The sequence below is a fragment of the Excalfactoria chinensis genome, chromosome 1, assembly GCF_039878825.1.
Source record: "Excalfactoria chinensis isolate bCotChi1 chromosome 1, bCotChi1.hap2, whole genome shotgun sequence".
NCBI lineage: Eukaryota > Metazoa > Chordata > Aves > Galliformes > Phasianidae > Excalfactoria > Excalfactoria chinensis.
In genome coordinates this window covers 4,998,249-5,025,097 of record NC_092825.1, presented here as the reverse complement: position 1 = coordinate 5,025,097, position 26,849 = coordinate 4,998,249, and the positions used below count along the sequence as shown (strand labels likewise).

The window sequence follows — 26,849 nt, the reverse complement described above, 5'->3', positions numbered from 1 at the left end:
GATACAGCGGTTATAGCTGGAATTTTGCTCTGTGCCCTTTGCCTTCAGTTTTGTCACCATACCATTTGATCTGAACTTTCTCTCTGAGCTTTCATGCTCTGAGATTTCTGGACTTTTACCCATAATCACTTACAACTTCATGGAAGTCAGAAAGAATTGTATTTGGTGAAGGGAGGGTAACTTCTGAAAGAGGATAGGCAAGTCCAGCAAAATGCAAACGTATTGTGCCCTCCCTTCACTTCCTTCTTCCATTTCACACACAAAGCTTTGTCCCAGACACTAGAAAAAAAGCACAGACATCTGCCTACACTTCAGTCGTGGCAGAAGCCAGCAAAAATAGCCTGCATAGCTACAGAGAAGCCCTGACTTTATTTTCAAGTTGAATTTGAACTAGGGAAACACTGACAGCTCAATGGCTGGAAGTTACTAATGGAGTCCTCCATAGGTACATCACAGGCAGAGTAATGAGAAAGCAGAGAAATGTTGACAGTTCAGAAGCAGCTAAAACCCTGTCTTTGGGAGTAACCCTCTTCTGCAGTACACAGGCTTGATTTGTGATTATCAGCCCCCAGGACTGAGACAGAACAGATTTCAAAAAGTGTGTTACTTCCAGCCTGGGCTCTCATCATCCAGCCTCTGAGAAGTTGTCTCAGATCCATCAGTTTGTGAAAGAGGGCAAAACCACTCCAGCCAATGTGCTGTGAGCAGAGGAGGATGATTAACTTTAAACACCTTTTTTGCTGTCACTCTCCCCAGACACTAAAATACAACTATACACTACTTTTCAAATGGTACTGTTGGAGACATTCAGTATCGGGCTGGACCACGCTCTGAGCAACCTGATCTAGCCATAGATGTCCCTGTTCACTGCAGGGGAGGTGGACTAGATAACCTTTAAGGATCCCTTCCAACTCCAACGATTCTGAGTCTATGATTTCATTGGACTGTTAATAATTTCAAAGCAGACTCCCACTGTTCAACCCCTGTTTTCATTCATCTCTGATAACTTCCAACATTTAGCACTTGTACTGCTTCCTCACCTGCTGGGAAGGCAAATACAAGCAGCAGTACCTGCTGCTGTTAACTTTATGCAGTGCTTTATGAAGTTTCTCTTTGACCGTGTCTTCAGTGGAGCCTTCTAAGCAGGCTGAAATGTCGCAGTCCCATTCAATTAGTTTCAGGGTCTGTTCTACCAGGATGATTTCCTAGCAGCAGCCAATAAAACAGGGAATGTCTCGTTCTCTGCAGATTTTGACATTGACAGCTGGAATCGAGTCACCTATGGCTGGCTGGCTTCCAAACTGCTCTGAAATACAAGTGGGATGAACAACAGTACAGTCCCATGCCGAGAAGAGGGCAATGCAAGAAAGGCGCTGAGCTAATGCAGCAGTGCCATTGTAATTTTGGGGTCAAAACATAAATATTTACTGAAAAACATAAATGTTCCTTCCTACCAGGGGAGACAGATCTCACAAGTGCTGGGGTGCCAATGGGCTCATACAGGCAGTTAGTACAATGCCACAGGAGGTGCCATTGTGGCTGTGGGAAGTCCATCCAATGTGACAGGTACGTCACTTCTGTGCCTCATGCCTCTTTACACCTGATCACACTTGTTGACACACGTGCCAAAATGAAGCATTTGTATGGGTGAGGTAAGAAAGAGGCTGCCAAGTTGACATGCTGCATTGCAGCAGGAGCTCAAGAAGTCTTTCACCCTGCATGTCCCAAGGATAAATAAAAAATAGGTATGTGTGCAGTGCAATGGCTGACATGTACTGCACTCACATGCCTGACTGAGAACTGTACTCAGCATCAAGGGTAGAGGTCACTTGGCACTGAAAAGCAAACAAAGAGCCAGAAGCCCCCAGCTTTTACAAAGCCCATTTGCTTTCATGCCGTTGTCAGAAGAGATGAAACCAAAAATGGAGAGCATCATTTCCCTCAGGACTTCCTTGCTGTGTATTGCCTGCAGTAGGTGACAGACAACTCAGCTACAGCTGGTAATTTGATTTCAGAGGCTGTCCTGTTCGTTCCCCCCATACTGCTTACAAACATTCCTTATTTTGAGGACAGTGGCTTCCCAAACACCTTGTTCTTATGTTTTTATTAACACTGAACAGCACAGTTGTGGTGCCTTTTGGACAGAAGTCACTGCAAGCTTTCAGAGCCATGTCTGTCTGCCGAGTTTTCCCCAAAACATATAATCTTACTTTTGATTCTTTTTCTGAGCCCAAGTAATACACGACCCTTTCTAAATGGACAGACCAACTGCAGGGGCTGGGATTAACCAGCATATTTAGCTAGGTTCTTTTCTGGGTGGTAAATTCCTTGATTTCCCCACATATTAAGTTTCTCCATAAAAACCGAAACAAAAGGCAAAATTCCAAAGATTAACAATCTGTGGGCCTAGGATACTCAAAGTCACAGCTGCCAAAGATTTGAAACAAAACAGTAAGTCATTTACTACATTTTCCTCCTCAGTTTGGCAAGAGGCATTTTTGCTGTGCCACCCAAACAACTGGGAATGTAAAACTAAATTAAAGCAACTCTTCTTCCTTCCTCCCCCTGGACAATCATGTTCTTGGAAAATTTGTTTTTAAATATTACAAGTCCTCACCTAGGAGTTTGAATTTATTTATTTATTTGTTTAATTCTTTTGTGAAAGCATAACAAAAATAAAACCAAATCCAAGATATTTCAGTGCACTAAGCAGGGCACAGGCAAAACTCACACATACATACAACAGAACTCACTGTTATTTAAAATCTTGTTTTCTTGACTTTGCTCAATGAGTAAAAATAGTTTTGGAACTAGAAATCCCACTTGATCTAAAGAGTCTGTTGAGCAGTGTTGGATATTGTTCACTCTACGGGGTGATGGGAGTCTGGGGCTGAGCTATAAAACTCTACGTTAGAGAATTAATAAAAGAAAGTTGGAATACTTTTGAAATGCCAACATCTATAGGTATAAAATGGGAAATCAGATAAATGAAACTAGCAGGAGAGTGTCTGTCTTTTGCAATTGAAATAGAAAGGAAGCAAAAAGCTGTAAGAAGGGCAACAGCCAAAATAAGAAGGGGAAGACAATTGCTATATGCAACATATCAGGCAGTGACTGCACCATATGTAGATAAAGGCACCTGAGTTTTAAAATATTGCTATTATTGGATAATACATTGTTAAGATTGCTGTCTCATGGAAAAGAGAGGTGAAAAACATGATAAAACCAGTGATCATTAAAAAAATAATAATAATCCAGTTTGATGTTTAGAGCCCAGGCTGAACATGCTTAGGTGCCATTTAAAACAGGAATCTAGCATTCCCTTATAGACTCAAATTTCTTGAAGTTTCCCACAAAGAAGTTTGAGTCACGGTATTTCATAGCTTCACTTTTTAAAGAACCTCAAGTAACCATAGTTTGCAGAAGCTGTAACGTCATTGAAGTTTGAGTGCAGATACAATCTATGAGGAAGGTGCTCCTGCAGAGCAGCTCATCATGAAGTTTTGAAGCAAGAGATTTAACTTGACCACCCTTTAATAGGCAACTCCTTTACATCCTTAAGCATAAATAGTGTAGGAAAGGCCGAAACTGGGAATCACTTCTATTAATACAAAGTGCAAAATTTGAAAGCAAAACTGTGTTTAAAAGGAAGCTCCTTCCAGCAAAATTCAGAACTGTACACAAAAGATCAAAAAATAAAATAAAAAAAAAGCCCACCAAAAACATCCAACTCTGAACTTTCCCAATTTTTCCTTCTGCACTGCAGATATTAAATACCCTCATCTATAAGACTCTCCAAATACAGGCATCTGGTTTAAAAACCCAAGCGCGCATACACAATACATAGCAGGACACTTCTGTGTTCAGATATCTGATATATCAACTTCAATTACCCCAAATCCAAGGTCTGGCTGGTACAGCAGGAGTGACTATGCTGCAGAGTGCCAGCATGTCCAAAAAGCTCTGAATATTTACTTTAAAACAGTCATAATTGACTATAAGGTTCATCTTTATATATATAAAAGGAAGAGAAATAAAAACACAGCTTGGTATTACTTTAATTTTGATTTAACAACACGCAGATCATTCTGATTTCACTTCAGCAGTGCAGAACTTGTCATCAGATCTCTTTGTAATCTTACTTCAATAAAATATGCTTGACATCAAGATCCATATACATTGCTTTCAGTACTGCCTATAAACATGTCTCTCTGCTTTGCTTTAAATGGAACCGCAGGGTACAAAGCAATACAACACAAAAATAATTGTGCCATTTTACGGTTCCGAATGCCGTGCAACTGTAAAAGCACAGCTCAACAAATTGGAATGATAAAAACATCTTTATTACATACAATTTTAAGATATATATATATATTTAAATTCATGTCCTTGTGATGAAAGAGCTAATGAAGAGATGAAAGGAAAACAGAGGTTATTTTCAGGGAATTAAAATGCTCAGCACGGCCCACAGACAGCAATAATATAAAAATGTACGTCTAGGGACTTAGTAAATTCACCTAAACAGGCTGGCATCTGCATGAATGGAAACACAATTGCTTTTAATATCAAGCCATCAGCCCATTGTGTTTCATAACGACAAAGGAAAATTCAAACAAAACAAGAGAGTTGCTTTCTAATTGCAAAGGAAACATGGGAAAATGCTGCCTCCATTTTAGATCACGTAAAATTGCCAGAGTTAGCATCACAGAGGAGACTTCACCAAACCAAAGTGCAAATATTAATTAAAAAATGAATTATCATTGAAAGCACACAAAACAAACCTACAACCTTACACAGACCTTTGAACTACATGCCAGTAAGAGACATTTGTTCTATGCACTGCCTGTGGTCAGGAGCTTACAGACACTAATCCTTTGTGCCCAAACACCTTTTTTCACTCATTACATTACTAGAGGTAAAAACCAAAGCCTGCTACTCCAGAGGCCAGGGCCCTGGAGGAGAGGGCTTAGCTGGAAAGCAGCAGCTCGAAGAGGAAGGATAACACTGTGTTTATTGCAGTGGGCTTTTCTCTATGAGACCTGGATTACCATTTTCATTTTTGACAGAGGATTTCCATGTCACCTTGGGCAAGGCACCTAATTATACCCATTCATATCACAGCAACAACTACTGCCTTTATCTTTTGCCTCCTCCAGCCATACACTTACACATAAAGAGTGCTTTAGAAGGTGCATGAATGCTGCCAAGCACAACAAATCCTGCTGTTCACCTCTAAGCCCCAACATCAAGTTGCTATGGTCAGCAATTCCAATCTGTGTGCGCTCCTGCCAGTGGTAGAGAATTACTGATACATGAGTTAGATAGATTTCTTCCTTACTTCCTCCTTATTTTGCTCCATAGTATTGCTTGATCCTGAATTCACCTCAATGCTCTCCTGGTGCCATGACACTCCATTCAGGTGGGTTGTTTTCTCTCACCTGCATCACAGTGTGAGCATCTTGCATACCTTTCACAGTGGAATCAATGATACAACTAAAAATTACTTAGAAAAAAGAAAGAAAAAGAAAAAGAATCAGAAACCACAAAAACATCTTTAGTTTGATGCATGATGGTGTTTTGCCCCTCCTTGCCTTGGACTAGACTTTTCTTAGACACAGTCAAACTCCACATTCATGCCATCTTTCCTTTCCACAGACCACTCAAGTCTAAAAGATATAATTATGTGCAAATAGTCTGCGATTTTTCAGATGGGCGAGTCCCTCACTATGCAATCATACACTCTGAAGCACAACTGAGCTGCATTTGCATCCAGCATCCCTCCAGAGTTCTGGTGAGTCAGTGGAATGACACTGCATCCTCCAAGATCCTGTCCCATTAATCAATAATTTGTAGCCAGTTACACAGAAGATCCCAGTTTTCCTTGTCCCACGTGGGGACAAAATTGTTCAAGAAAAACTGATCAAATGTAGATGTGATAAAAGAAGTGACTGCCTCTTTCACCACAATCCTCTGTACTGTTTAAATTGAAATAACTCAGATTTTCCATCTTACTATTTTTTTTTCTTTTTTTTTCCAAGAGAAAGCAGCAAGAGAATCATTGTTTTGGCCTCAAGGCATTCATCAAGCCCTCTCATTTCTTTCTGGAGTTCAGCAGAGTAGCCACTTTATCTGGTGTGTGATTGGATAGATTTTTTTTCCCCAGGAAGATACTTCATTTTAGTGTATATGGAAGGTATATTGCACATAGAAACCAGGGAATAGAGTAGCAAGGCACTAAATCTATCTGGTAAAGAACATTTATTCAAAGACCACCACAAGGCTCAATCTAATTGACAATTTCTGCTTGGGGCTCATGATTAAAATACGATGGCAGCTGCAGGTAAGAACAGGAAAGAACCTGCACTGCCATTGGCAGGATCGTGCACAATGGTTGTCATGACCAGCAGTTATCACCAATTTGCTTTTAGTACCTAGTATTAATCGAGGCATGATGAAAAAAGATTTCAACTCAACAGCAGGGCATACCCCGGGGCAATAAGGGGTTAGGAAGAGAGTGCATGCGGTGTTTGTTACGAGTATCCTTTGGAATGCATGATTGTTAGCCTAAATATGCGCATGAGAAAGGACTGTTTTTTCTACAACACTTGAGGCACATTAACCCATACATTGTCTCTGTTAATGTTTTCCATGACCTCAACAACTCAAAGAGATTCAGTAGTTTTTCTTCTCTTATAACTTTCTCTGTACAAAGAGGAAACAGTAGGCAGAAAAGTTGAGAATTTCTGCATCTCCATCAATTAACCATTACAGATCAGCGTGCATGTATATCCTATATACACTTCGCACTTGGTGTGACTCACAGTGAAGTGGTTTGTAAGCCAAGAAGTTAACAAAGATTTCTTTCCAGCCAGTCATGAATGGAATTATACTGAAAACTTCAAACACTTCACTCATGCACCAATTTTATGCACTAATAGAAAATAAGATCTTTTCGTGCAGTCGAGTATCTCTCACGTATATATGTCTGAACGGTGGTGGTGTAGGTGCTGATTGTCCTCCAGTTTAACAGTGCATCTACCCGCACATCACAAAGGTCAGACTTCTACAGATAAGCATCTACAGCACAGATGTTAAACACACAGCCTGTTCATTAGTTCTTCACGATTTGACTGTAGCTTATGTAGATATGAGTGCATCCAGACTACTTGAAAATGGTAACAGCATGGATATATATACACGTCAACCAGTGATCGAGAGCAGTTTGCAGTTTGCCATGTCTATCAGTTTTAAGGGTCGATCTGTAAGCAATGGGCTGCTTATCTTGTTTAGATCTCAGACCTCAAAAAAAGAGGAGAAAGAAAAAAATAAAATAAAAAAAAATAAAAACACCACAACAAACAAAAACAAAGAAAGGAAAATAAAATCAGTCGCCCCCACTCTCCCCTCCCCCCCCCCCAAAAAAAAAAAAAATTAAAAAAAAAGGAAAAAAAAAAAAGGAAAAAGAGGAAATTTAAGTGTTCTTGAGTGAGTTACATCATTTGACAGGAAGAAACTGTGGTCACACACCTGTTTTTAGCAGCTAGATGTGGAGCAATGTCTGACAGATTTGCATAAATACAACAAAATCCCACCAACCCTAATACTGTTCTAAGAACATGCCTGTGGTTACAACATAGCTTCACTCGACTTAATTTAAAATATCTCAGTTGATAGACAGGCATATTTATGTACTTCAGAATCTAATCTACTTTGTTCAGGGTCAACATTGGTATGCTTTTAGTGGCGGCCTTGGTTTGGGAGTCAGGTATCTCAGTCAACACTGGAATTTGACTACAGAAGATCCATACTCCTTCAGCTCCATCAAGAAAAGCTGAAGTTACAACTTGAATCTGTCTTTTTAATAATATAATTTGAGAACTCCTTTTATGTGAACAGAGACCGAATGGTTCTCGGTGCATAAACCATGCTTGCAAGCTTTACTGCTATACCCTTCTTGGACTAATATAGATACCATATATCTAAGCTACCATCAAAGTTGAGATTTTGGGGTTGGGGTCTGACACCTGCATTCTGCTCAGATTTATGGTTTAAATTAATTTCACTAAGGATGGTGGGAAAAGAGAAAACTTTCTTACTTTGCAAACAATCAGCACTGAAGGCTGTCAGGGGAACCAGCTGGAGGAGAGGTGCCTACAGTAGGAGTTTCAAAGTCCTGAGAAATCACGTGGAAAATGATTTTCAACTTTCTATAGGAAGACAATCAAATATCAACTAAGCTGTAACCCCTTATTGCAGCTTTAAATGCAGACCAGTGTTTTAAACTTGCTTTGTCAGGTTTTTCTTTTGCAAAGTTAAGCCACTTACTTAAATACTTAAAAGAGCTCACATTTATGAAGATCAGACATCATATTCAGTCAAATTTGTGCTTAAAATGGGTTAGATGCAGTATGTATACACAAGAGTCAGAAGACTCTTAATCAAAGCATAGAAAGTTTATCTCTGTACTCACTAACATACAATCTTCATTCATACACATTTTTGAGGGGAAATCAATTATGTCACAGACTTCCCTTCTCCAAGGGCCTTCTTCCAATGGCTAATGATCCATGAGAGATTGATGAAAACAAGGGGGAAAGAGGAGTAATTTGTACCCAAGAGTACCAAAGAAAGCAAGAAGGTGATTAGAGTCAAGTTTGAGTTCAAAGCAAAATATGTTATCTAATACCACATAAACTCATTCATATTCAAAAACCTAATTAGGAAACGCACAAAAGGTGCATAGTGGATCCTATTCAGTCTTCACAGGGTACCAGATAATTCAAGATATTACACATTTTATTTGTGCTTTTTGGAAGTGAACTGGCACTGAAATGACAACCACTCTCTTTTGGAAAATACCCATGATTACACTGCTGCTTACTGTCCTGCAACCTACTGTAAATGCTATTTAGGGAATTACAGTAATTCCACAACATCTTTGAGCCTGGATTGCACGTGCATGCATATGTATCTCTGACATGTTTAAATTTATAACATTTAGAAGCTAGAGTTCATGTTTTACTTTGTGAAAATTGCATACCAACATCTAAGGAGTGTCCTTTTATATGGAGGCTTGAGTATCTATTGACATCATAGGGGTGCCACGAGCTATTTAGCAACTAAGGACATTAAGCTGTTCCCTACTGGATCATGTCACACACAGGTCATCTTTTCTTCATGAGGTTCTTAATGCCTATTAATGATGGATGCCTAATATGGATATCTTAATGTCTGCTATCTCAACTCAGGAGTTCTCACGCTCATACCTTTCCAATTCTCTCCCCATTACCACTTGGGGAGAGTAGTAGGTGGCTATGTGCTGCTCAGCTGCCTGCTGGGGTTAAACCACACCAGCCAGCATCTCCAGACATCTCCCAACATTCATTGCCACACATCCTTAACCTCCAAAATTTGGCCCACTTTCCACATCTTTTCTCCAACTGTGATCATCTTCTCCTAGAAAGATGTAAAAGTGCCTTCTGCTCTCCAAAACCATATCCTTCTGGGAATCTGTCTTATCAGCCTCCTTTTCTTTCTGGGCCCTCAAAGTACCCATTTATGAATTAAAACAGTCTGTGTGTAGGACAACATTTGGCCAGCCTGCTATTGGGTGCATCAGTGCCAGATCTCTCTAGTAACTGCTGGATTTAGGACATACTACTTTTGCTTAGTGCTGGTGTTGTCAACATTTACCACCAGTCTGCACCAGTTGCAGATGCAAAGTTGGCTTTTTCATCACAGTTCAAAAGTGGATACTCACCCCCTACACCCCACATTTTTGCTACATGTTATCATTCACTATTATTTATTTATTTTGCTGTAAGAATTGTCAAACTTATTAACTCATCTGCAAGTGTCTAATTGCAAAGACGCATGGCTTGAAGCAGAGGAATGACAGAATCCATTTTGCATCAGAATAGAATCCATTGTTTACTGACTACTTGAATGTAGATAAAGGTATGACTTCCTTATTTATGTCAAGAGGTGTTAGGCAGGCACTAGACTACTGATTTACATGCAATAACTCAACATGTTGAGCTGCTGCTACATTTCATATGAACCCCCACAAGACAGCAAGCGTATCACATAAGCTAAATACATCACTCCCCCTGAAATACCAAACACATTTAATCATGCCGACAAATATTAGTTTTAACCTTATGTAAGCCTTGAATGAGCACACAAATCTTACTATTGCTATTTCAAGTCTATAACTGGCAAGATTCCCAGGTAAACCACTGTCATTTTGGAGAACACCAGGAAACTGAAGTGAAACAGTAAAACTCGGCCTGCCCCAAACAAGCAAATGCATTACTTTGCCAAACAAAAATTCTAAGCAAAGTTTACCACGGTATTAGAAACAATTAAGATTCACACAGAAGAAATGCTGAAAGAGATTCAAAAATGTAATGAAAGTGTATGTCCCAGAACTGGGGATCTTTTATCCAAATATCTGAGATATGAGCATAAAATCCAGACATCAGTGGTCTCCAAAGTCAGGAGCAGTTCAAGGCGGCTAAATACCTCAAAGGAGATGCCCGCAACAAGAACTGGCTTTAAAAGTTCCAAATACATGTCCCATTTTTATACTGCTCAGATTTGGAAAAATCTAGTGCTTTGGCTAAACTCAGGATGTGGGCAAAACGCCAGACTCTCTCAGGAGCTTGAACTCCAAAAAATGAGAGCATGAAAGATTTTGGAGCACTAGCCATCACTTTTCCTGTCTTAGTGAGGGCCAGTGAGCAAGAGAATAATATGAAAACTTGGCCATAGATGTCTCATTTTCATTTTGTTTCTTTTAAACAAATAGAACAGCCTAACAATCTCCAGGGCAAACACAGCTAAACAAAAAAGATCCCCACCCAGCACTATGATTATAAAGCATTTGGTTTGGCTCAGTCTTCCAGAACAAATAAAAACATAAATACATTGTCTTCACACATAAACTGGAGACATGCAACTGAGATGGGTCATTATAGGTATGAAGTCTTAAAACTATGAGCTACTAACAATAAGCTTGAGAATATAGAATGGCTACAATTAAATGACTTCCAATCTTTTCTTGAAGTGTGCTGATGAAAGACTTCACAACCTGATGTTTTCTATGAATGCTGGGCAGCAGCCTTAGTTTCTGTAAATTGTAATAACATGAAAATTCTCCCCAAAACAGGACAGATACTTCTACTTGAAGTCATGAAACGAGCTGGGCTTGCTTATCTTGGAGGTAATCTCTGGGGAGATCTCACTGGGTCCTTCCAGTACTTGAAGGAAGCTTATAAGCGAGATGGAGACCAACTTTTTACATGTTCTGACTGTGACAGGAGAGGGAGAAATGTTTTAAACTAACCAAAGGGAAATTTAGACTAGATGTTGGGAATAAATTCTTTATTTGGAGGATGGTGAGGCCCTGACACAGGTTACCCAGAGAAACTGTGGATGCCCTATCCCTGCAGGTGCTCAAAACCAGGGGGTTGGAACTAGATGATCTTTAAGGTCTTTTCGAACCTCAGCTTTTATAAGATTCTATGCTCAGCCATTTGGCAAAGAAAGAATATGAAGCTGTGAAGAAGCAGGAGTTTGTTGTACAATTAAGTTAAGAATCATTCCTATGATTTGATTAATTTCACCACAAAGAACCACTCAAAGATTCAACACGTCTGGATGCTCAATTATTCAAATCCCTAATATCTGTGGAGTTGACTTTTGATCATTTAAAAAACAAACAAACAAAAACATAAAATGGTTTGAGTTGAGTTGAAAGGCTGTTCAGTTTTCATGCCTTGCAATAGGCTGGTTGTCCCCCACCAGATCAGAACACCCATGGCCTTATCCATCCTGGCCTTGAGCAGCTCTAGGGTTGGAGCGCCCATGGTTTCTTTGGGCAACCAGTGCCAGTGCTTTACCACCCTCTAAATACCGAATGTCTTTGCGAAACCTAATTTAAATCTACTCTCCTTTAGTTTAAATACATTACCCCTTGTCCTATTTACACTACATTTTGATACTACACTGATAAGCGTCCCTCTCCAGTTTTCTCCAGTTTCCTGCATCCCATTAGACAGACCCCAAAGGTGTGTCAGTGAATTCCTCCAAGTGCTAAGAACTGCAATACAGACATTTATTGAGCAATTGCTGAATATTTATAGAGACCAACTAGTGGACAGTGAGGTGGTGGATGATGAAACACTGAAACAGTGAGTCACCTCCACCAGTGAAGTGTTTTCTGAGCACAGTATACAGGCTCTAGATCATTGCTGGTGAAAAGTCATGGCTAATGGTGGTGACTATGTTGAAAAATAGTGTTTTGTAGATGAGAATTTGCACTACCAAGTAGTGTTATTGTGCTCTTTCTATCAGTTGTAGTTTTCATGGAAATAAATAGCAGGCATTACTTCTGGAGCAACCTATGCAAAGCCATATAGCAAGTGAAATTAATAAAGTAAAAATAAATAATACAAAACAGACCCCCCTCCCCCAAATACTGAAGCCATCAAAAATAAAACAGCTAGCCTTCCCTTGCCTTCCCCCATATACAAAACAATGAGAAGCAAATTTCAATGGTTCCAGCTCTTCCACAATGAATGTTCATTCTTAAAATGGCACGATAATGCAGGACTGAAAATGTAGAACTGCAAATTAATACAGCTTTTCTATCTAAAAATTTTCTAGCTTTAACATACAGATCTTCCCACACAAAGGTAAGATCAAATGAAAACTGAGACAGAACCAGTTATACTAAGGCTTGCTGTGTGCATAACGCTGCTTGCTGTCTCAGTATTTTCCAGTTTGTTATCCAACTTGGGAACGTTTGCTTTACAACATGCAAAAGATCTTATGATCTTGGAACCTTCAGGACCATGTATTTCGTGGTTAACCTAATCTGATGCTTTACCCCAGTGATACGTCTGAATTTATCTTATCTTTGTTCGTCAGTGCATCAAGCTCCCAGGAGTTAAATGAGAATCTTGTAACATTAAAACAAAGTTGTTTATTATCAACCATGCACAAGCTGTTGGTATGGCTAGCTGCCACACAAATCAAGGTTAAAACAGACCAGGCTTACAGCTGAAATATAACTAATATGACATTATTCTTTCAGACATTTGGTTGTGCAGACAAATTTGTAACTCTGTAATTTACACAGTGTCCCCGTGACATGTGGCAGTAATGCTATTGTATACGGAGATTTTTATCATAGAAAGGAAGGGGAGGGAATCTACGTTTTTCTAATGCAAATCTTTCCCATAACAATTTCAGAATGCATGCTGGCTTGCTAAAGTATACAATTTACCTATGTGACAGTACACGAAGTTCAGATAGTGATGGATAATTATTTTAATGCAATGCAAAATTACTCTGTGGAACTCGTTGGTACAGAAAGTGGTTAAGATATCACATATAATACCACCAAATAAAAGTATATTCCTCAGTAACATGTGGCTTGAAAGATTTATTCTGCCTTTTGACTCATGCATTGCATCAATAAAGTAAATACTGCTAGAATTCAGCATTAAGGGAGAAAATTCAATTAGAAGGATTTTAACACTCTTGTGTAACACGGGAACTGTCTCATGGGATCAGACAGGAGTTTGTTTTATATGACCTTCTATCCCTGAGAGATACAAAGAGCCTACATGGATAGGGATACGTTCCCAAAAAAGGAAAGATTCTCTTTGTCCTCAGATAATAGTTGGCTGAAGTGTGAGCACTTAGATCCTTCCCCATCCATTTTAATCCTATCTAATTGTAGATGCCCTCATCACCCATTAAAATCCTTTTAGTTTCATCTCCCCTTTTCTAAGCATATGGCCTCCATGGTATCTGCTGGCATGGTATCCTCCAAGCTCATTTTCATGCGGGTTATTGCTTTCCAATCTCTTGCAAGACTTTCCCCTCCCTTTGTCTTATTACAAAATTCAAAGAACAAAAGCCTAAATCGCCATTTCTGAGAAGAGCTCATTATTCTGGATGACTCTTTGCCTCTGTAATTAAACGCTCCTCATAAGGAACTCCTTATAGGTCTGAAATTATTAGCTAACTACTGCTGGAACCCCTCAGTCAAAGCATATTTTTTATCATCTTCCTCAAGGAATTCAGAATTGGCTGCTTCTGCTGAGAAGATACAAAGCTACCATATATAGGTAACTACTCTGTTCCAGATCATCACATCTTAAGAAAGCATCATACATGCTGATTATACGGATTCCTCCCTGGAAAGCTGATTTTATTCAACAGTGCCACACTAAGCTTCCAGCTGCTGAAGGAATAAGAAATGCCCAGCCTTTTGCTGCTGAACTAGTTCTGCTTTCCCATCCACTTTCTCCATGTACATTTGTGCAAACTTCCTGTGTGGTCTGACTGCTGTTGTGTATTATAAGAAAAAATAGGAGGGAGGGAGGGGGGGGGAAAGCAGAACTCATTTTGCATCCCAAATTGTCATGTTTTGCGATGTTGCAACATGGAGTCCAACATTTTTACATGTCCACATCACAAGTTCTCTGTGTACATGGCTCATTTTCATCACCGCAGCTTGTTTGTTTGTTTGTTTTCCTGTTGTTACAGCATGCATTTTCATAATATCTGCTTAAATTTAATCCATAACCTGAATTGCAAATACATAAGAACCAAACAAGCCTGCATTAACTTGCAGAGAGTTCAATGGGAAAGCAAGGCAATGATTACTACAGTCAGATTAATGCAGTACTCTAGCTATGTTTCTGTACGTTATGGCACATTTTGATCTCAAGATGTTTTATTTTTTAAACAACGACTACAATGTTGATTCATTGTGAAGATTCAAAGTGAAGCCTTTGCTTGGGACTTTTCTCCTATGATGTCCATACAGCAAATGTTTCTAAATGCACCAAAAAGAATTTTGGCAACTGTAACGTCTTATCTTCCTGTAATAGGATAAAATTGTGCCTCTTGGAATTGGACCTGCAACTTTATCTCTGCTCATTCTCCTCGTTTCAGTTCAGCCTCAGTTCAGTTACACCAACATGAACAACATGAATGTTTTTGGTAGCGGGTCAAATCCTGTTTGCTATTTTGTCACCATATGAATAATTACCTCTTTTTGTTGTTGGATGCTCTTTTGTATGTTGTTATGCAATGTCCATCCATCAGAGAAAGAAGAAAGGATGTAGAAGTGTAATAACCACATCACAGACACACCACAATGGGAAAATTCTGGGTGGATGTACCTTGCTCTGGAAGTAATGCCTCCTATTAAATTCCATGGAAGCTACAGCAGCACAATAAAATACCTTATAGAGCAAATTCACAGCTACAAAACACTATTTCTTCAACTTAGTTGCCACCATTAGCTGATTCACATGGATGAGCTGATCAGGACACTCCGTATTTCATGGTGTGACAGCTGTGCATGGCCATTCAGAATGTGGCTTGTCTTTCATGTTGTTGTTATCACTGTTGTTCACCAGTCATCACCACTATGCTCAGATCCACTGTTCAGTCTCGATAAACATGCAGCAAATATTGATAAGTATCAGTGGGTGACAATTTTTCTTTGTGGAGGAATTCAGTGATACGCATTTACCTCATATGCACTTCCATGTCAGACACCATTTTGTCAGACCACCCTTCTGCTGCCATCTGTCACATGGCAACAAAACGTAAGGGAATATGGGTGGGAAGATTCAGACTCTACTGCCATACCACCAACATCCGCTTCTGATGAGGTGAGCCAAAAAAATTGAATTAATTTTGAAGCAGCTCTTGTAGCTTATTATAGAAAATATTGCTAGGGAGAGTATGTATATTCAAGTTATAGAACCTCTTAGTAAAAGAGTAACTGTATTTTTTTTTCTCCAGATAGTAGGCATGGAGAATCATAGAACAGAGAGAACAGAGACTGCTTTTAGATTCTTATATCTCATTGGCATTTTTTTTCATAAGATTTAAGCAAAGACCTTGAAGAGAACACATGAAACAGTGATGTTGCCAGTTTTGAGGAATCATGTAACTAGATTCTGGAGATGCACCTGTAAGGCCTGTATACACAGCGTGATCGCTCATTAACCAGAGGTTTTAAGAATTTCACAGCAAAGAGAGCAAATTACTGACCACAGAGGTAGCTTGAACATTCATCAAACAACTAGGAGATCTGAACTCAGTTCAAGAGCAGTCCCAGAGCCCTGTGGAGGAGCCTCACTACTCTGGGTTAAAAATACAAACTTCTTTATCAGGAATAATAAAAAAAAAAAATTGCAAAAATCACAACTAGCTCTAAAGGGCACCAGAGATATTTTAGTCTGATGCAGCAAATTTGGTTTCCCCTATCACCACTTCCCAGTGACTTAAAGTGGCTGTACAGCTTACATAGTTGGTTTACACAGCCTGATTGCAAACTAGGATGTTATAGGGTCAGATTTGTTAGAAGATTATGCTGAATTTATTAGTTTACTTGAATGCTGATTGAAAGAGCAAAGAGATAGGTCATTTATTTCTTTTAAATAGAGGGAAAAAATAACTAGAAATTTAAAGCCAAAGTTAATCTTATTCCCAAGAGCCTTACAGAGTCTAGACTTCAGACAGAGTAAATCTGGTCATCAGCAGGCTGGAAGTAATTCATACAGTAACTGCTCTGAACAAGACATTTTTTCACCCATTAGATCTAAACATTTTCCATGGAAGAAGATGTCAAGTCTTCTCCAAAACACACAGGTCCCAGCACAGATCATCTAAGCCAGTACAACTTGCTCCAAGGAACACTGTCAGTTCATGTCAGCTGGAAATCCAAATCCAAGTCACATAAAATACTGTCTTGATTAATTCCTCTTGGAATCAATGAAAGTTTACGTCAGTGTTTAAATGCTTTTCTCCCCATCATCCTATTTGAGGCCTTTAATACCTTACCCCCTTTCCAAGTCCATAATTTTTCCCAGGGCTCTGCCTACAGAAATCCCTTATTTTGGCACATCCAGATGAAACTTAAAACTGGTCATCAGCATTCTACAGGTCTTGCCAGGCCACTTTTTTCCAAGAAGTAACAAGTCTAAGATCTACAAGAAAACCCACCAGCCACATAAGTGCTTGTAGCTGATGGGATTGAAATTCTTCCCTAAAACCAGAGTGATGGAAGGGATGTCCACCAAATTAGCAAAAACGCCCAACAGCTCTACTGAGTCTAATGATCAACTCGATAACATCGGTCACACATTTCCTATCAAAGGGACTCTCATGCAAAGCCAAGCAAATCTCCCAAGGATTAGAATCTACCTTTCATTAACATGCATTAAGCCCTTGATTTCTTCAAGTAAAGATTTATTGCAGTGCTAAAGGTTGAGAAGTGATGTTACATCCGTTCTAAAAATGCCTGAAGGTAAATTTAGTTACTATTTGCAGACCCAGATAGGTTCAGCTTGAGATTTTCCAATGGATCAGCCAATATCTCCTGTTTCAGAATGAGAATAATAGGAGATGCAGTGTCAGAGTGACCACTGTACTTTAACTCCCTTGTATATTTACAATATGTTTTGTATGGAGAAAGACCTTTAGATGCACATATATTTCAGAACTGCAACATCCACAGCTTTAAAAAGATTCAACTATAGCCTTTTCACATCATCATTTTCTTTGGGACTTGTAAACAGAGACCCCGATTTAAAACTAAAGATCTTAAAACTAAAGAAAAAAGTTAACATCTCCCTACTTTACTTTTCCTTAATCTGCTTAAAAGAGTGTTAATAGATAAAACTTCCAGTTCCACCTAAGTTCTGGCTGCACTGATCTGCTGCTGTAAGATAAACTCTGCCTGCAGTTCAGGCATGTTCACCTGGAATCTTCCACTTTACCAGTCTTCTCCGACTGGTACAAATATAAAGCTTTTTAAGAGAATAACTGCAAGACAATTTAGCTTGAAATATGTTTTAAAATAATCTAGCAGAACTTACACAATAGATTTTTTTCCAACTATCTGAAATCTACACATTCAACAGAAGAGAGAGACAGTATGGTTATTATGATAATTGCTGAGCTTCTCAATATTTCTACCTTTAGAAGATCTCAATATTTAAATATTAGTTTTAAACGAATAAATACATAGAAATCAGTATCTGCTGATTAACAGTGGTCAGTAAGCACAGTGGTGCATTAACAAGAGCTTGGAAGCAAGTGCCCTGTAATGAGTTGTCAGCTCTACACAGTAGGTGCATTGACTTTATCATGAGGAATAAAAAAAACTAAGGAACCTGTTCCACTGATGATGAGGCAAAGGGATACATACAATCAAGGAAAAACTATCAGAGAAAAGTTACATAAAAACACAATTCGTATGAAAATTTTGTTGTTTAATTAAGGAAAATTGGTGTACTATCAGTATAAGCAGGTCCAGCTATTCAAATAAATGTTAACATTTAGGTTACACTAAGAGGCTGTTTATTTATTTTTAGTTCCAGGAAGCATTTTTTTTTTCCCACAAATAATATTGCTCCTGAAGTCTAAACAGCTTCCCTGGGAGATGGTGATACCCATCAGACAACATCCACAGGGAACAGCTGGATCATTTTCCTTACACACAAGAAATTCAGCTCCTGCTCAGGTCAATCAAAAGAAAATCCTCTGGCTCTTGCAGAGATCCAGCAAAAAGACTACAAATATCCCTGGTATCACCTGCTTCTGGTCCATGCTTGGTACAGCATCTTATTCTTTATTGAATCCCTGTTGAACAGAACAAAGCCTGCTATTTAGAGAATGCTGTAAGAACAACTACTAGAAAAATGAAGTACTAAGAGTGTTTCGCTGCTTTAATTATACCTGACACAGACACAGGACGCAGTGGCTATCTATCCTACCAAAGGCCAGGAAAGTGCCATGTAGCCTGAGTATCTCTGAAAGAAGGTGATGAACCACAGGTAAGTAGAGGTGCATTTCCACTGATGGGGTGAAGCGGGGGGTGGCGGGGTAGGGAGATGGAGAATATGAAAATTAAGGAGAGAAAGAAATGAAGCTAGGACAAGTTATTTGCATGGGCATTTATGAGACCAGAAAAACAAATAAAATAACAAATAAAACAACAAAACTAAGTAATTTGCTATTGGGTAAATCTCAGACAAAGCATTCATTTCTAGATTCCATGCTTCCACCAGCTTCAGCCTAACAATTTCTTGGAAAAATAGAAAGCTGTTGCACATAGGGATAATTGAGTGATTGTCCAAGGAGTTGTCTAGCAAAGGCAGGAATACCTTCCAAGGACTTGGAATTACTTTTCTCTAAAGAGTTAAATTCTAGTTTCATTCAGAAGTTATTTTTAGGAGGGCAGTCACTAAAACGTCCAGCCAAAGAGTGAACCTTCATTGCCGTGGGCTCTCTGTGGATAGAGCCGTATGCCATGACAAGTTTATAGATAAGACAAGTATTAACAACTCCATTTTACTGGTGGGAACTGAGGCACACAGAGATTAAGTAACTCATCCTAACTGTCTCAAAGTCTGGGGAAAGCTTGAATTACAACCTTATCTCTTGAAGCATAATGTAAGTTCTCCACAACCTTTCCTTTCTACAGAGCAATTTCCTTATTTTAGATCCACAAAACAAAGAACTAGACAAACCTTAAGATTCACAGTGGCTTAGTTAGTTACAAATTGGTGCAGAGAAGTAGTTTGTACTTTGATTGATTTGCAAGATGAATACAATGAAATGGTAGATGAAAAGAAATATAACAAAATAATGTGTGTAGGAGAGAAGGATCCTGATTTTTTCCCTACATCTTATAATATGTATATCCTTGTAACTGAGCACTGCTAATCACTAGTCAGAAATTAAATTCTGGAGTACAACAGATGCAGAAACAACACAATCTTCCTGCCCTCGAAAGAAAGAAGAATGAATTCAACATATCAAGGTCTTAGGAAGGAAACTGAGCACCAGCACAGTTTGCCCAGAGAGGTTGTGGAGTCTCTCCCTCTTTGGAGATCTCCAAATTCATCTGAATATCAGCAACCCACTCTGTGTGCCCTTGCTTGAACAGATGTTGGACCAGGTAAACCCAGATGTAGCTTCCAACCTCAGCCATTTCAGAACTCCATGAAAACACCTCAAACAGCTGCTGCGTGTCCCAACATATAGAAGCAAGACAAATTGCACCTAAAAAGAGCCCTTCCAACACTGCTTTGTTAACATACATGCAAACAGTGGGTCAAACTACAAAATTTCTTTGCTGCAAGGTACTGTGGGTTGGTTGGTTCAAATTTAAAACTGCAAAAAAATCAGATGAATTCAATGAGGAATAATTCATCAAGGGAAAAAAAAAAAACAACAAACAACACTGCTAACATAAGAAGTCCCTGAACTGCAATTCCCTGATAGTCAGGATGAGTATGACTGCAAATTTACTATCTTACACTCTTGCTAAACACTTGCATTACTGCTTTGGTAATTTTATATTACATGGGTAAGGGGTTAGGTCACTTTAAACAACTAGACAAAGGAGTACAGCAGCAGTTGTAAGTAAACCTCTTTGTAAAAGAGCATTCATTTGAATTGGATGGTTAAATCCCCAATGAAGCACCTGGAAGATTTACCAACTCATGTCCAAATGAACAAGATGTAATGAGCTTGTATACAGGCTCAATATGAAAAGAGGATTGTTTTTAGTAAAATGGTAGAGAATAACCTCTTACTGAAAAGAGCTATATTGAATTTTAATCAGAGGAAAATAAAGATGCAAGAATAAATCTGCACAGGCTTAGAGAAGGACTAGATGACTTTCTCAGTCATCAACAATGATGCTGGAGAGTGTTACACCCTAATCTGCTATTTTCTATTATCTTTACTTTTTCGATCACTCCATGTATCCTGCCTTTCTAAGAAAAAGAAAACAAAACAATCAAAAATAAAACCTAAAAAACCAAACCAAAAGCAATAAGAAAAACTGACAGTATTGTCTTCTGCAAAGCACACAGAAAACACAAAAGTTAGAAAAGTTATTAAAAACCTGTACTTCAAATTTGCTGGCCCTATTTTTTCATCCCAGTATTATTCACTGAAGAGTTGCATGTTCAGACTGGAAGTGGAGGAACCCAGACTATGTTCTGCTGTTCATATTTTATATATTAGAATTTAGTCACAACCACCATCTTCCTGTTCACTTTCACTTGTGTGATGACTCAGGGCTTATTTGACCCTCATTAACATTCCTTTCAGAGCAGTCTTGTATTTTCAGAGCTGTTAACTGAAAAACTATTTCTAAAATGTGCTTTTAGTTATGAAAAAAATATATATAAAAAAATCACACACTCTTTTTTTCTTTTCTTTTTTTTTTTTTTTTTTTTTCTTTTTTAAACAAGCATATTTTGGCAATTATTAGGGAATTTAAACATCCGCTGATGTCTAAAATTCCATTATTTGTATTTCATCATGGTAATGGAGTCCAGCATTATGTCCCAGAACCGAGCTTTTGGGACTCTATTATAGAGTTGTTTTTGAGGAATGGGTGGAGACAACATTGTTTGGGTCCTTGGAGTAAAGCATGTGAAAACATTTTTTGTTCCTTTTCTGAATAGTAGTTTGGTGTTAAAGATCCATGCACTGAAGCAGTCTTCTCTGACACAGAATTCAGCAGAGGAAGCCTCACTGTAGTTTTGCTGAGATGGAAAGCCAGAAGTCAAATCAGCAACAGAATTCACAATGCTACAGTTCTCTGAGGTTGTTCCGAGCCAGTAATTGAATTTGAGCCATTGCATGCGTCTTCTTCTCCACTTCCCCAGCTCTGTACCTTGAAGCTACCTAACCTATTTAATTTCACAAGTAATTTCACAGGTGGAAGGGAAAGGACCTTTTTTCCCCAGCAAACTCATAACACCAACACAAGATGGCTGAAATTGCTCCTCCAGGTCTGACTTGTTAAGCAGGGAAGGCACTTTTATACTTGAAAAGCCAAACCATCTACAGGCTGTTGGGCTGATAGGTATGGCGGGAAATGGAAATTTGGAGTCATCTACTCCACATAAGGACATATTCCCAATTCCACTAGCCAAGCTGTATCCACTTGCTCAGCAGGACTTGTGAAACTGGAAGAAATTTGGGTGAAATCTGCATGGAGAGCATTACAGTAAGATTGGCTCCTTCACTCCTGCTCTTCAGATCTCACCTTGAGATTGCAAAGGCAAGTTTAAAACAACATTTTTGTTTATTTTAAGCAATAAGCCACAGAAACACCACATACTTCTTCAGGGAGGAATGCAAAGGAGGGCAAGATTTTCTCTGTGCAGGTAACTTGAGATTTATAGCATTGTATTTAGCCTTGCCTGAGCCAAATTAAAGGGACAGAAGCAAGAGCAGGGATGTGGCCTGGAGAGATTTTATTTTGTGCTTGTCCTTGCAAGGTTCCTGCTCTGTTCTCAGAGCATAGGCTCCAGCTTCAAAAGCAGGAACCAAAGCCATGCCATGCCATGCAGACCAAGATGATGTCACAGAAGTGAAGGGAGGGGTTGGGGCATGGAGTAGAGATACCTCTAACATCAGTATAGATGGTCTCTGTCTCTTCTGCATGCTAGTGGGACTAGACCCCACCTTATAGATCCCTTTGGAGTCAGTTATATGGCATTTTTGACCTTAGAGTGCAGACCATTTGCTGGTATAGCCCTGAAATATTTTAAAAAGGCCTGAAGTTTTGCCAAGCTCTCCCAGCCTCAAGGTGCCTGACAGTCACCACAGTAACTCCAGTCACACTATAGAGAGACAAAGGAGGATCAGGCAGAAGTGTGTTAAGGTGAAAGCAGAGGTGTTATTCTGGGAGCTTATCTGAAGAGAAAAAGGAGAAGAAAAAAAAAAATCCAAGCTCTTGTGTACTTATTTTCTAATAGTTTTAATATTCAGACCACTGACAAGAAAGATATTTTCCAAAGTGGGTTTTGTTGCTTTGAACACTAACCTGTGTTAAGAGCCCTAACATGAATCTAGTGGCTGCCATGATCTCCAGAAAGCATTTATACTTCTTGCCATTCTACCCCAGTCAGAAACAACAGAAGAGGCGTGTCTGGTATAACTATATACATGCCATGTATTTGTTTTAAAACATGAGGGTTAATGCTTTAAAACTAAAAGAGAGGAGATTTAGACTGGATATCAGTGGAAAATTCTTCACTGAGAGGATGGCAAGGCACTGACACAGCTGCCCAGAGAAGCTGTGGGTATCCCATCCCTGGAGGTGCTCATGGCCAGGTTGGATGAGGCAATGGGCAGCCTGAGCTGGTGGGGGGCAATCAGCCCACGGTGGGGGGCAATCAGCCCACGGTGGGGTGAGGTCCCTTCCAATTCAAGCCATTCCATGATTCTATGATTCCCCCAGTTAACCAGGTCTCAAACTGTAACCAAGTCACAGGACAAATTAATAGGTGTGCAGAAGGAAAACCAGACTGAGAATTTGCCACCATTGAACACTGTTGTTGAGGTGACTGCAATATTTGCTGCCACACTCTGGGTCTAAAGGAATTACTTCATGCCACCTCTATTTATTATAAATATTAACAGCCTTCTCCCTTGATACAAGTAGTATACTCAGAGACATCAAGCTAAACTAGATGGAAACTGGTCTGCAAGAAATAAGATTTACAAGGAAAGGTGGAATTGTCTCACAGTTGGCATCTCAAACCATGACCTTTATGTTGGCTTCCAGCTGATTACTATTTTATTTATTTATTTTTACTATCGATCATTTCACTTACATGCACACTGCCTCTTCCTTCATTTTCATGGTGTTGTAGACTTGTTTGAGTTGGAAGAGACCCTCTAAGGTCATCTGGTCCAACCCCTTGTAATCAACACCTACAGCTAGGTCCAGTTGCTCAGAGCCCTGTCCAGCCTCACAATGAATATCTCCAGGGATGGGACATCCATCACCTCTCTGGGCAACTTGTTCCAGAACTTCACTACCCCTACTGCAAGAAACTTTTTCCTTGTATCTAATCTAAATCTCCCCTCTTTTAGTTTGAAACCATTTCCCCTGGTCTAATCACAACAGACCTTGCTAAAGAGTCTGTCTCCTTCTTCCTCATAGCCACCCTTTAGATTTTGAAAGGGGCTTTTAACCCTCTGCATTCCACAGTTACATACAGAGTTGTTTCCATGATCATATACAGTAACTACATAAATTAGTGCTGTGTAAATTGATTTAATCACATCCTTGACCTGCTATTTGTCTGTACACCTCTAATTTCCAGGTTCACACACAAAGTTGTTCAGTCACACTTTAGGGAAAAGAGCACGAGGGAGACATGTCTGCTCTAATCATACAAACACATCACTTTCTTAAGAAAACAGGATTGCTTGAAAGAGCAGTAGTTTCTCTTCCTTAAATCACTTCAGCTTTCCAGTCCTCAGTGTCATCCCTCTTGTCAGCATAAAACCTGCTATCACCTGACTACCCTAGCAGAGGAAACAGAAGTTGTCTCCGAATGGGATAAACTTTTAAAGTAATTCCTAGAATAGCTTCTTCTGGAGCACACACGCAGCAGACAACACATATGGAGCTCTGCAAAAGCACTTTCCTGGCATTCACTTGCAGGGGATGACTCACAGGAGTCACTCTGAGTGCGGATCACCCTGACGTGACCACCCTTCCCCTGATGCCACTCAGACCCCTCTGACTGCAGCACGCCAACCACTATACTGAGGTTTCAGATATCAAACTGACAGAAACTATGTGCTGACAGTCTTAATAACAAAATTAAAAGCCAAATTTGTAGTAGAACTGCTCATCCAATTCTCACATGGCACAGACGAGCATAAGGGATCCTCGCACACGCTGCTGTGCACAGGCTCAGAAGATGGTCAGAGAAAATTTAACTTCTGAAAAAAGGAAGTTAAACACTCTGCGAATGTAAGGGAAAACAAACTCAGCCTGTAAGTAGATGCCGTGGTTTGATTTTGAGGTCCTGCTCAGCTCAAGGTGTGTGGTGCATGAAGCCACTTAAAGCACTATAGCAGGACCCTCACTTATACTTCGGCATCACAAAAAAATTAATTACAACTCATAAACCCCCTCAAAATCTTTGCAGTTATTCCCTTAAAAAAAACAAACGCACACAACAAAAAGCACCACAAAACAGTTATTAGGTGTAGCTTCACATTTTGCATCTCAGTTAAGAGAAACAAACTTTGTATTCAACTTATTTTCTAATTTAACCAACTACATCCCCAGCTGCTTCCCTGAAGTTTCTGCAAACCGTCTGCAAACTTTTTTACACGTCAAGATACTCAGTCAGCAAAGCAGTGCAGTTACAGCAGCATTGAATGCGGCCACTTAACACTACATTTTTAATATCTGGAGCAAGCAATAACAGTGCTTTTGGTTATTTATCTCTTTTGGTGACTTGAATTAATCACTATCCACATTAAAAAAGAAAAACAACCAACAGCACTGCTGAAAGAAAAATCAGTAACAACTTCTAAGTATCAAATACATTCATCTGATGAGATAAAGAAAAGTGGAAATTCCAGCAACAAAGTTAAAGAACAGAAAGAACATTTTCCTCCACACCCCCCAACACCATTTCCCTCTCCTTTCATGCTGCTTTTTGCTGCTCTGAAGTTTTCCACCCATTCCGCTGCAACAGCACAGCAAAGAAAGCAGAGAGTTCATGCAGCAGTTTCAACTGGTGTGAGCCTTTGCTATTAAGTTGAATTTACAGAGCAATCTCTCCTTAAATTACAAGGAAGAAAAGAAAAAGTAAGAAAAAAATAAAATAAAATCCACGCTTCCTCACTGCACTGCAACACTGAGAAGTATATCTTAAAAATCTCCCTCGAGTCTCTCTAAACATCTGCTTAAAGGTTTGCTGTATCTTAAAAGGGCTCTAATTACCAGAAACTCCTCTCTTACTTAAGCCCGGGGCTCACATTTCGATTATAACTCAAGCTCCAGTTAATTTAGGGCTGAACCAAAAAAAACAAAAACAAACAATCAAACAAATAAAAAAAAAAAAAAAAATGAAGAAAACATAGGCCTACCTTAAAACTTTCCAGCTTTTCAGAGGATCCAAGTCAGAGATTATAGACACCATCGTATAAATAATAGCAATAAAAATAATAATAAAAAAAGAAAATGGCAGGGAAGCCTAAGCACAACAGCAGCAAGGACTCTACTCAGTGTGGGAATGACAACAAACCCAGCACAGCTCTTCCTCCTTCTCGAGCTGATAAGCACTTGTCCCAGCTTCTCTCCACCCCCAAAATCAATCTTGTGCTATATTGCTTCACAGTCCCAGTTTCATTTCTCCACCACTACCTTTTAAAGCCCTTGTAATCTGCTCCAACTGATCAAATGTGACCTTTTTGTAGCCCACTTTATTCCAAGCACAGCCCTCAGTTAAATCTCTCTTTATTAACACCGTCCTTCTTGGCTTTCTTTTGGAACAAACACAGCTCAGGCTTGAAGCCTCCAGTCTTTGCCAGCAATCATTTACAGATTACTGCAAGCTGCAGTCATCTCCTTTTGGGTATTTCTTCCACCTCTGAGGTTTCCCTCTTATATTATTTCCAGGAGAGTGGTGGGGGTCTCCCTTTTCCTATTCTGACTATTTTAAAGGAGGGACTTCAGAATGCAACTCCTCTACCACCCATCTCTCCTCCTCTTGTCTTCACCCCCAATTTACACACCCCTCCTCCCTCCACAGAAAAAGCTGTTCACAACCCTTTGAATACAGCAGCGTCTTTTCCTCCCTCCCTCTTTTCTCTTTAAAATCTAATAGACTTGATAGACTTGTAAGCTGTGACTGAAAGCACTCTAATTTATGGCAAGACTGCTATTATGGTGGAATAATAAAAAGCATAATAATGCGAGGGCAGATATAACATCAGTGTGTCTGAAAGGGGAAAAGGTGGCTGCG

At 39.3% G+C, this 26,849-nt stretch overlaps 1 protein-coding gene across 6 annotated transcripts in view; it reads right to left on the bottom strand.

Moving 5' to 3' along the window:
- Nucleotides 1–26,849, bottom strand: part of CELF2 (CUGBP Elav-like family member 2) — a 545,978-nt gene that overhangs the window by 336,607 nt on the left and 182,522 nt on the right. For 2 of the 6 annotated variants that reach the window (XM_072354427.1, XM_072354434.1), the window contains exon 1: nucleotides 25,972–26,565. The exons of 3 other annotated variants lie outside the window; for them this stretch is intronic. In XM_072354427.1, coding sequence (XP_072210528.1) covers nucleotides 25,972–26,024 — 53 coding nt within the window. In that variant the 5' untranslated portion in view covers nucleotides 26,025–26,565. Of the gene's footprint in view, nucleotides 1–25,971; nucleotides 26,566–26,849 lie in introns of those variants that run through there. One more of the 6 variants, XM_072354529.1, reaches the window with a different exon arrangement.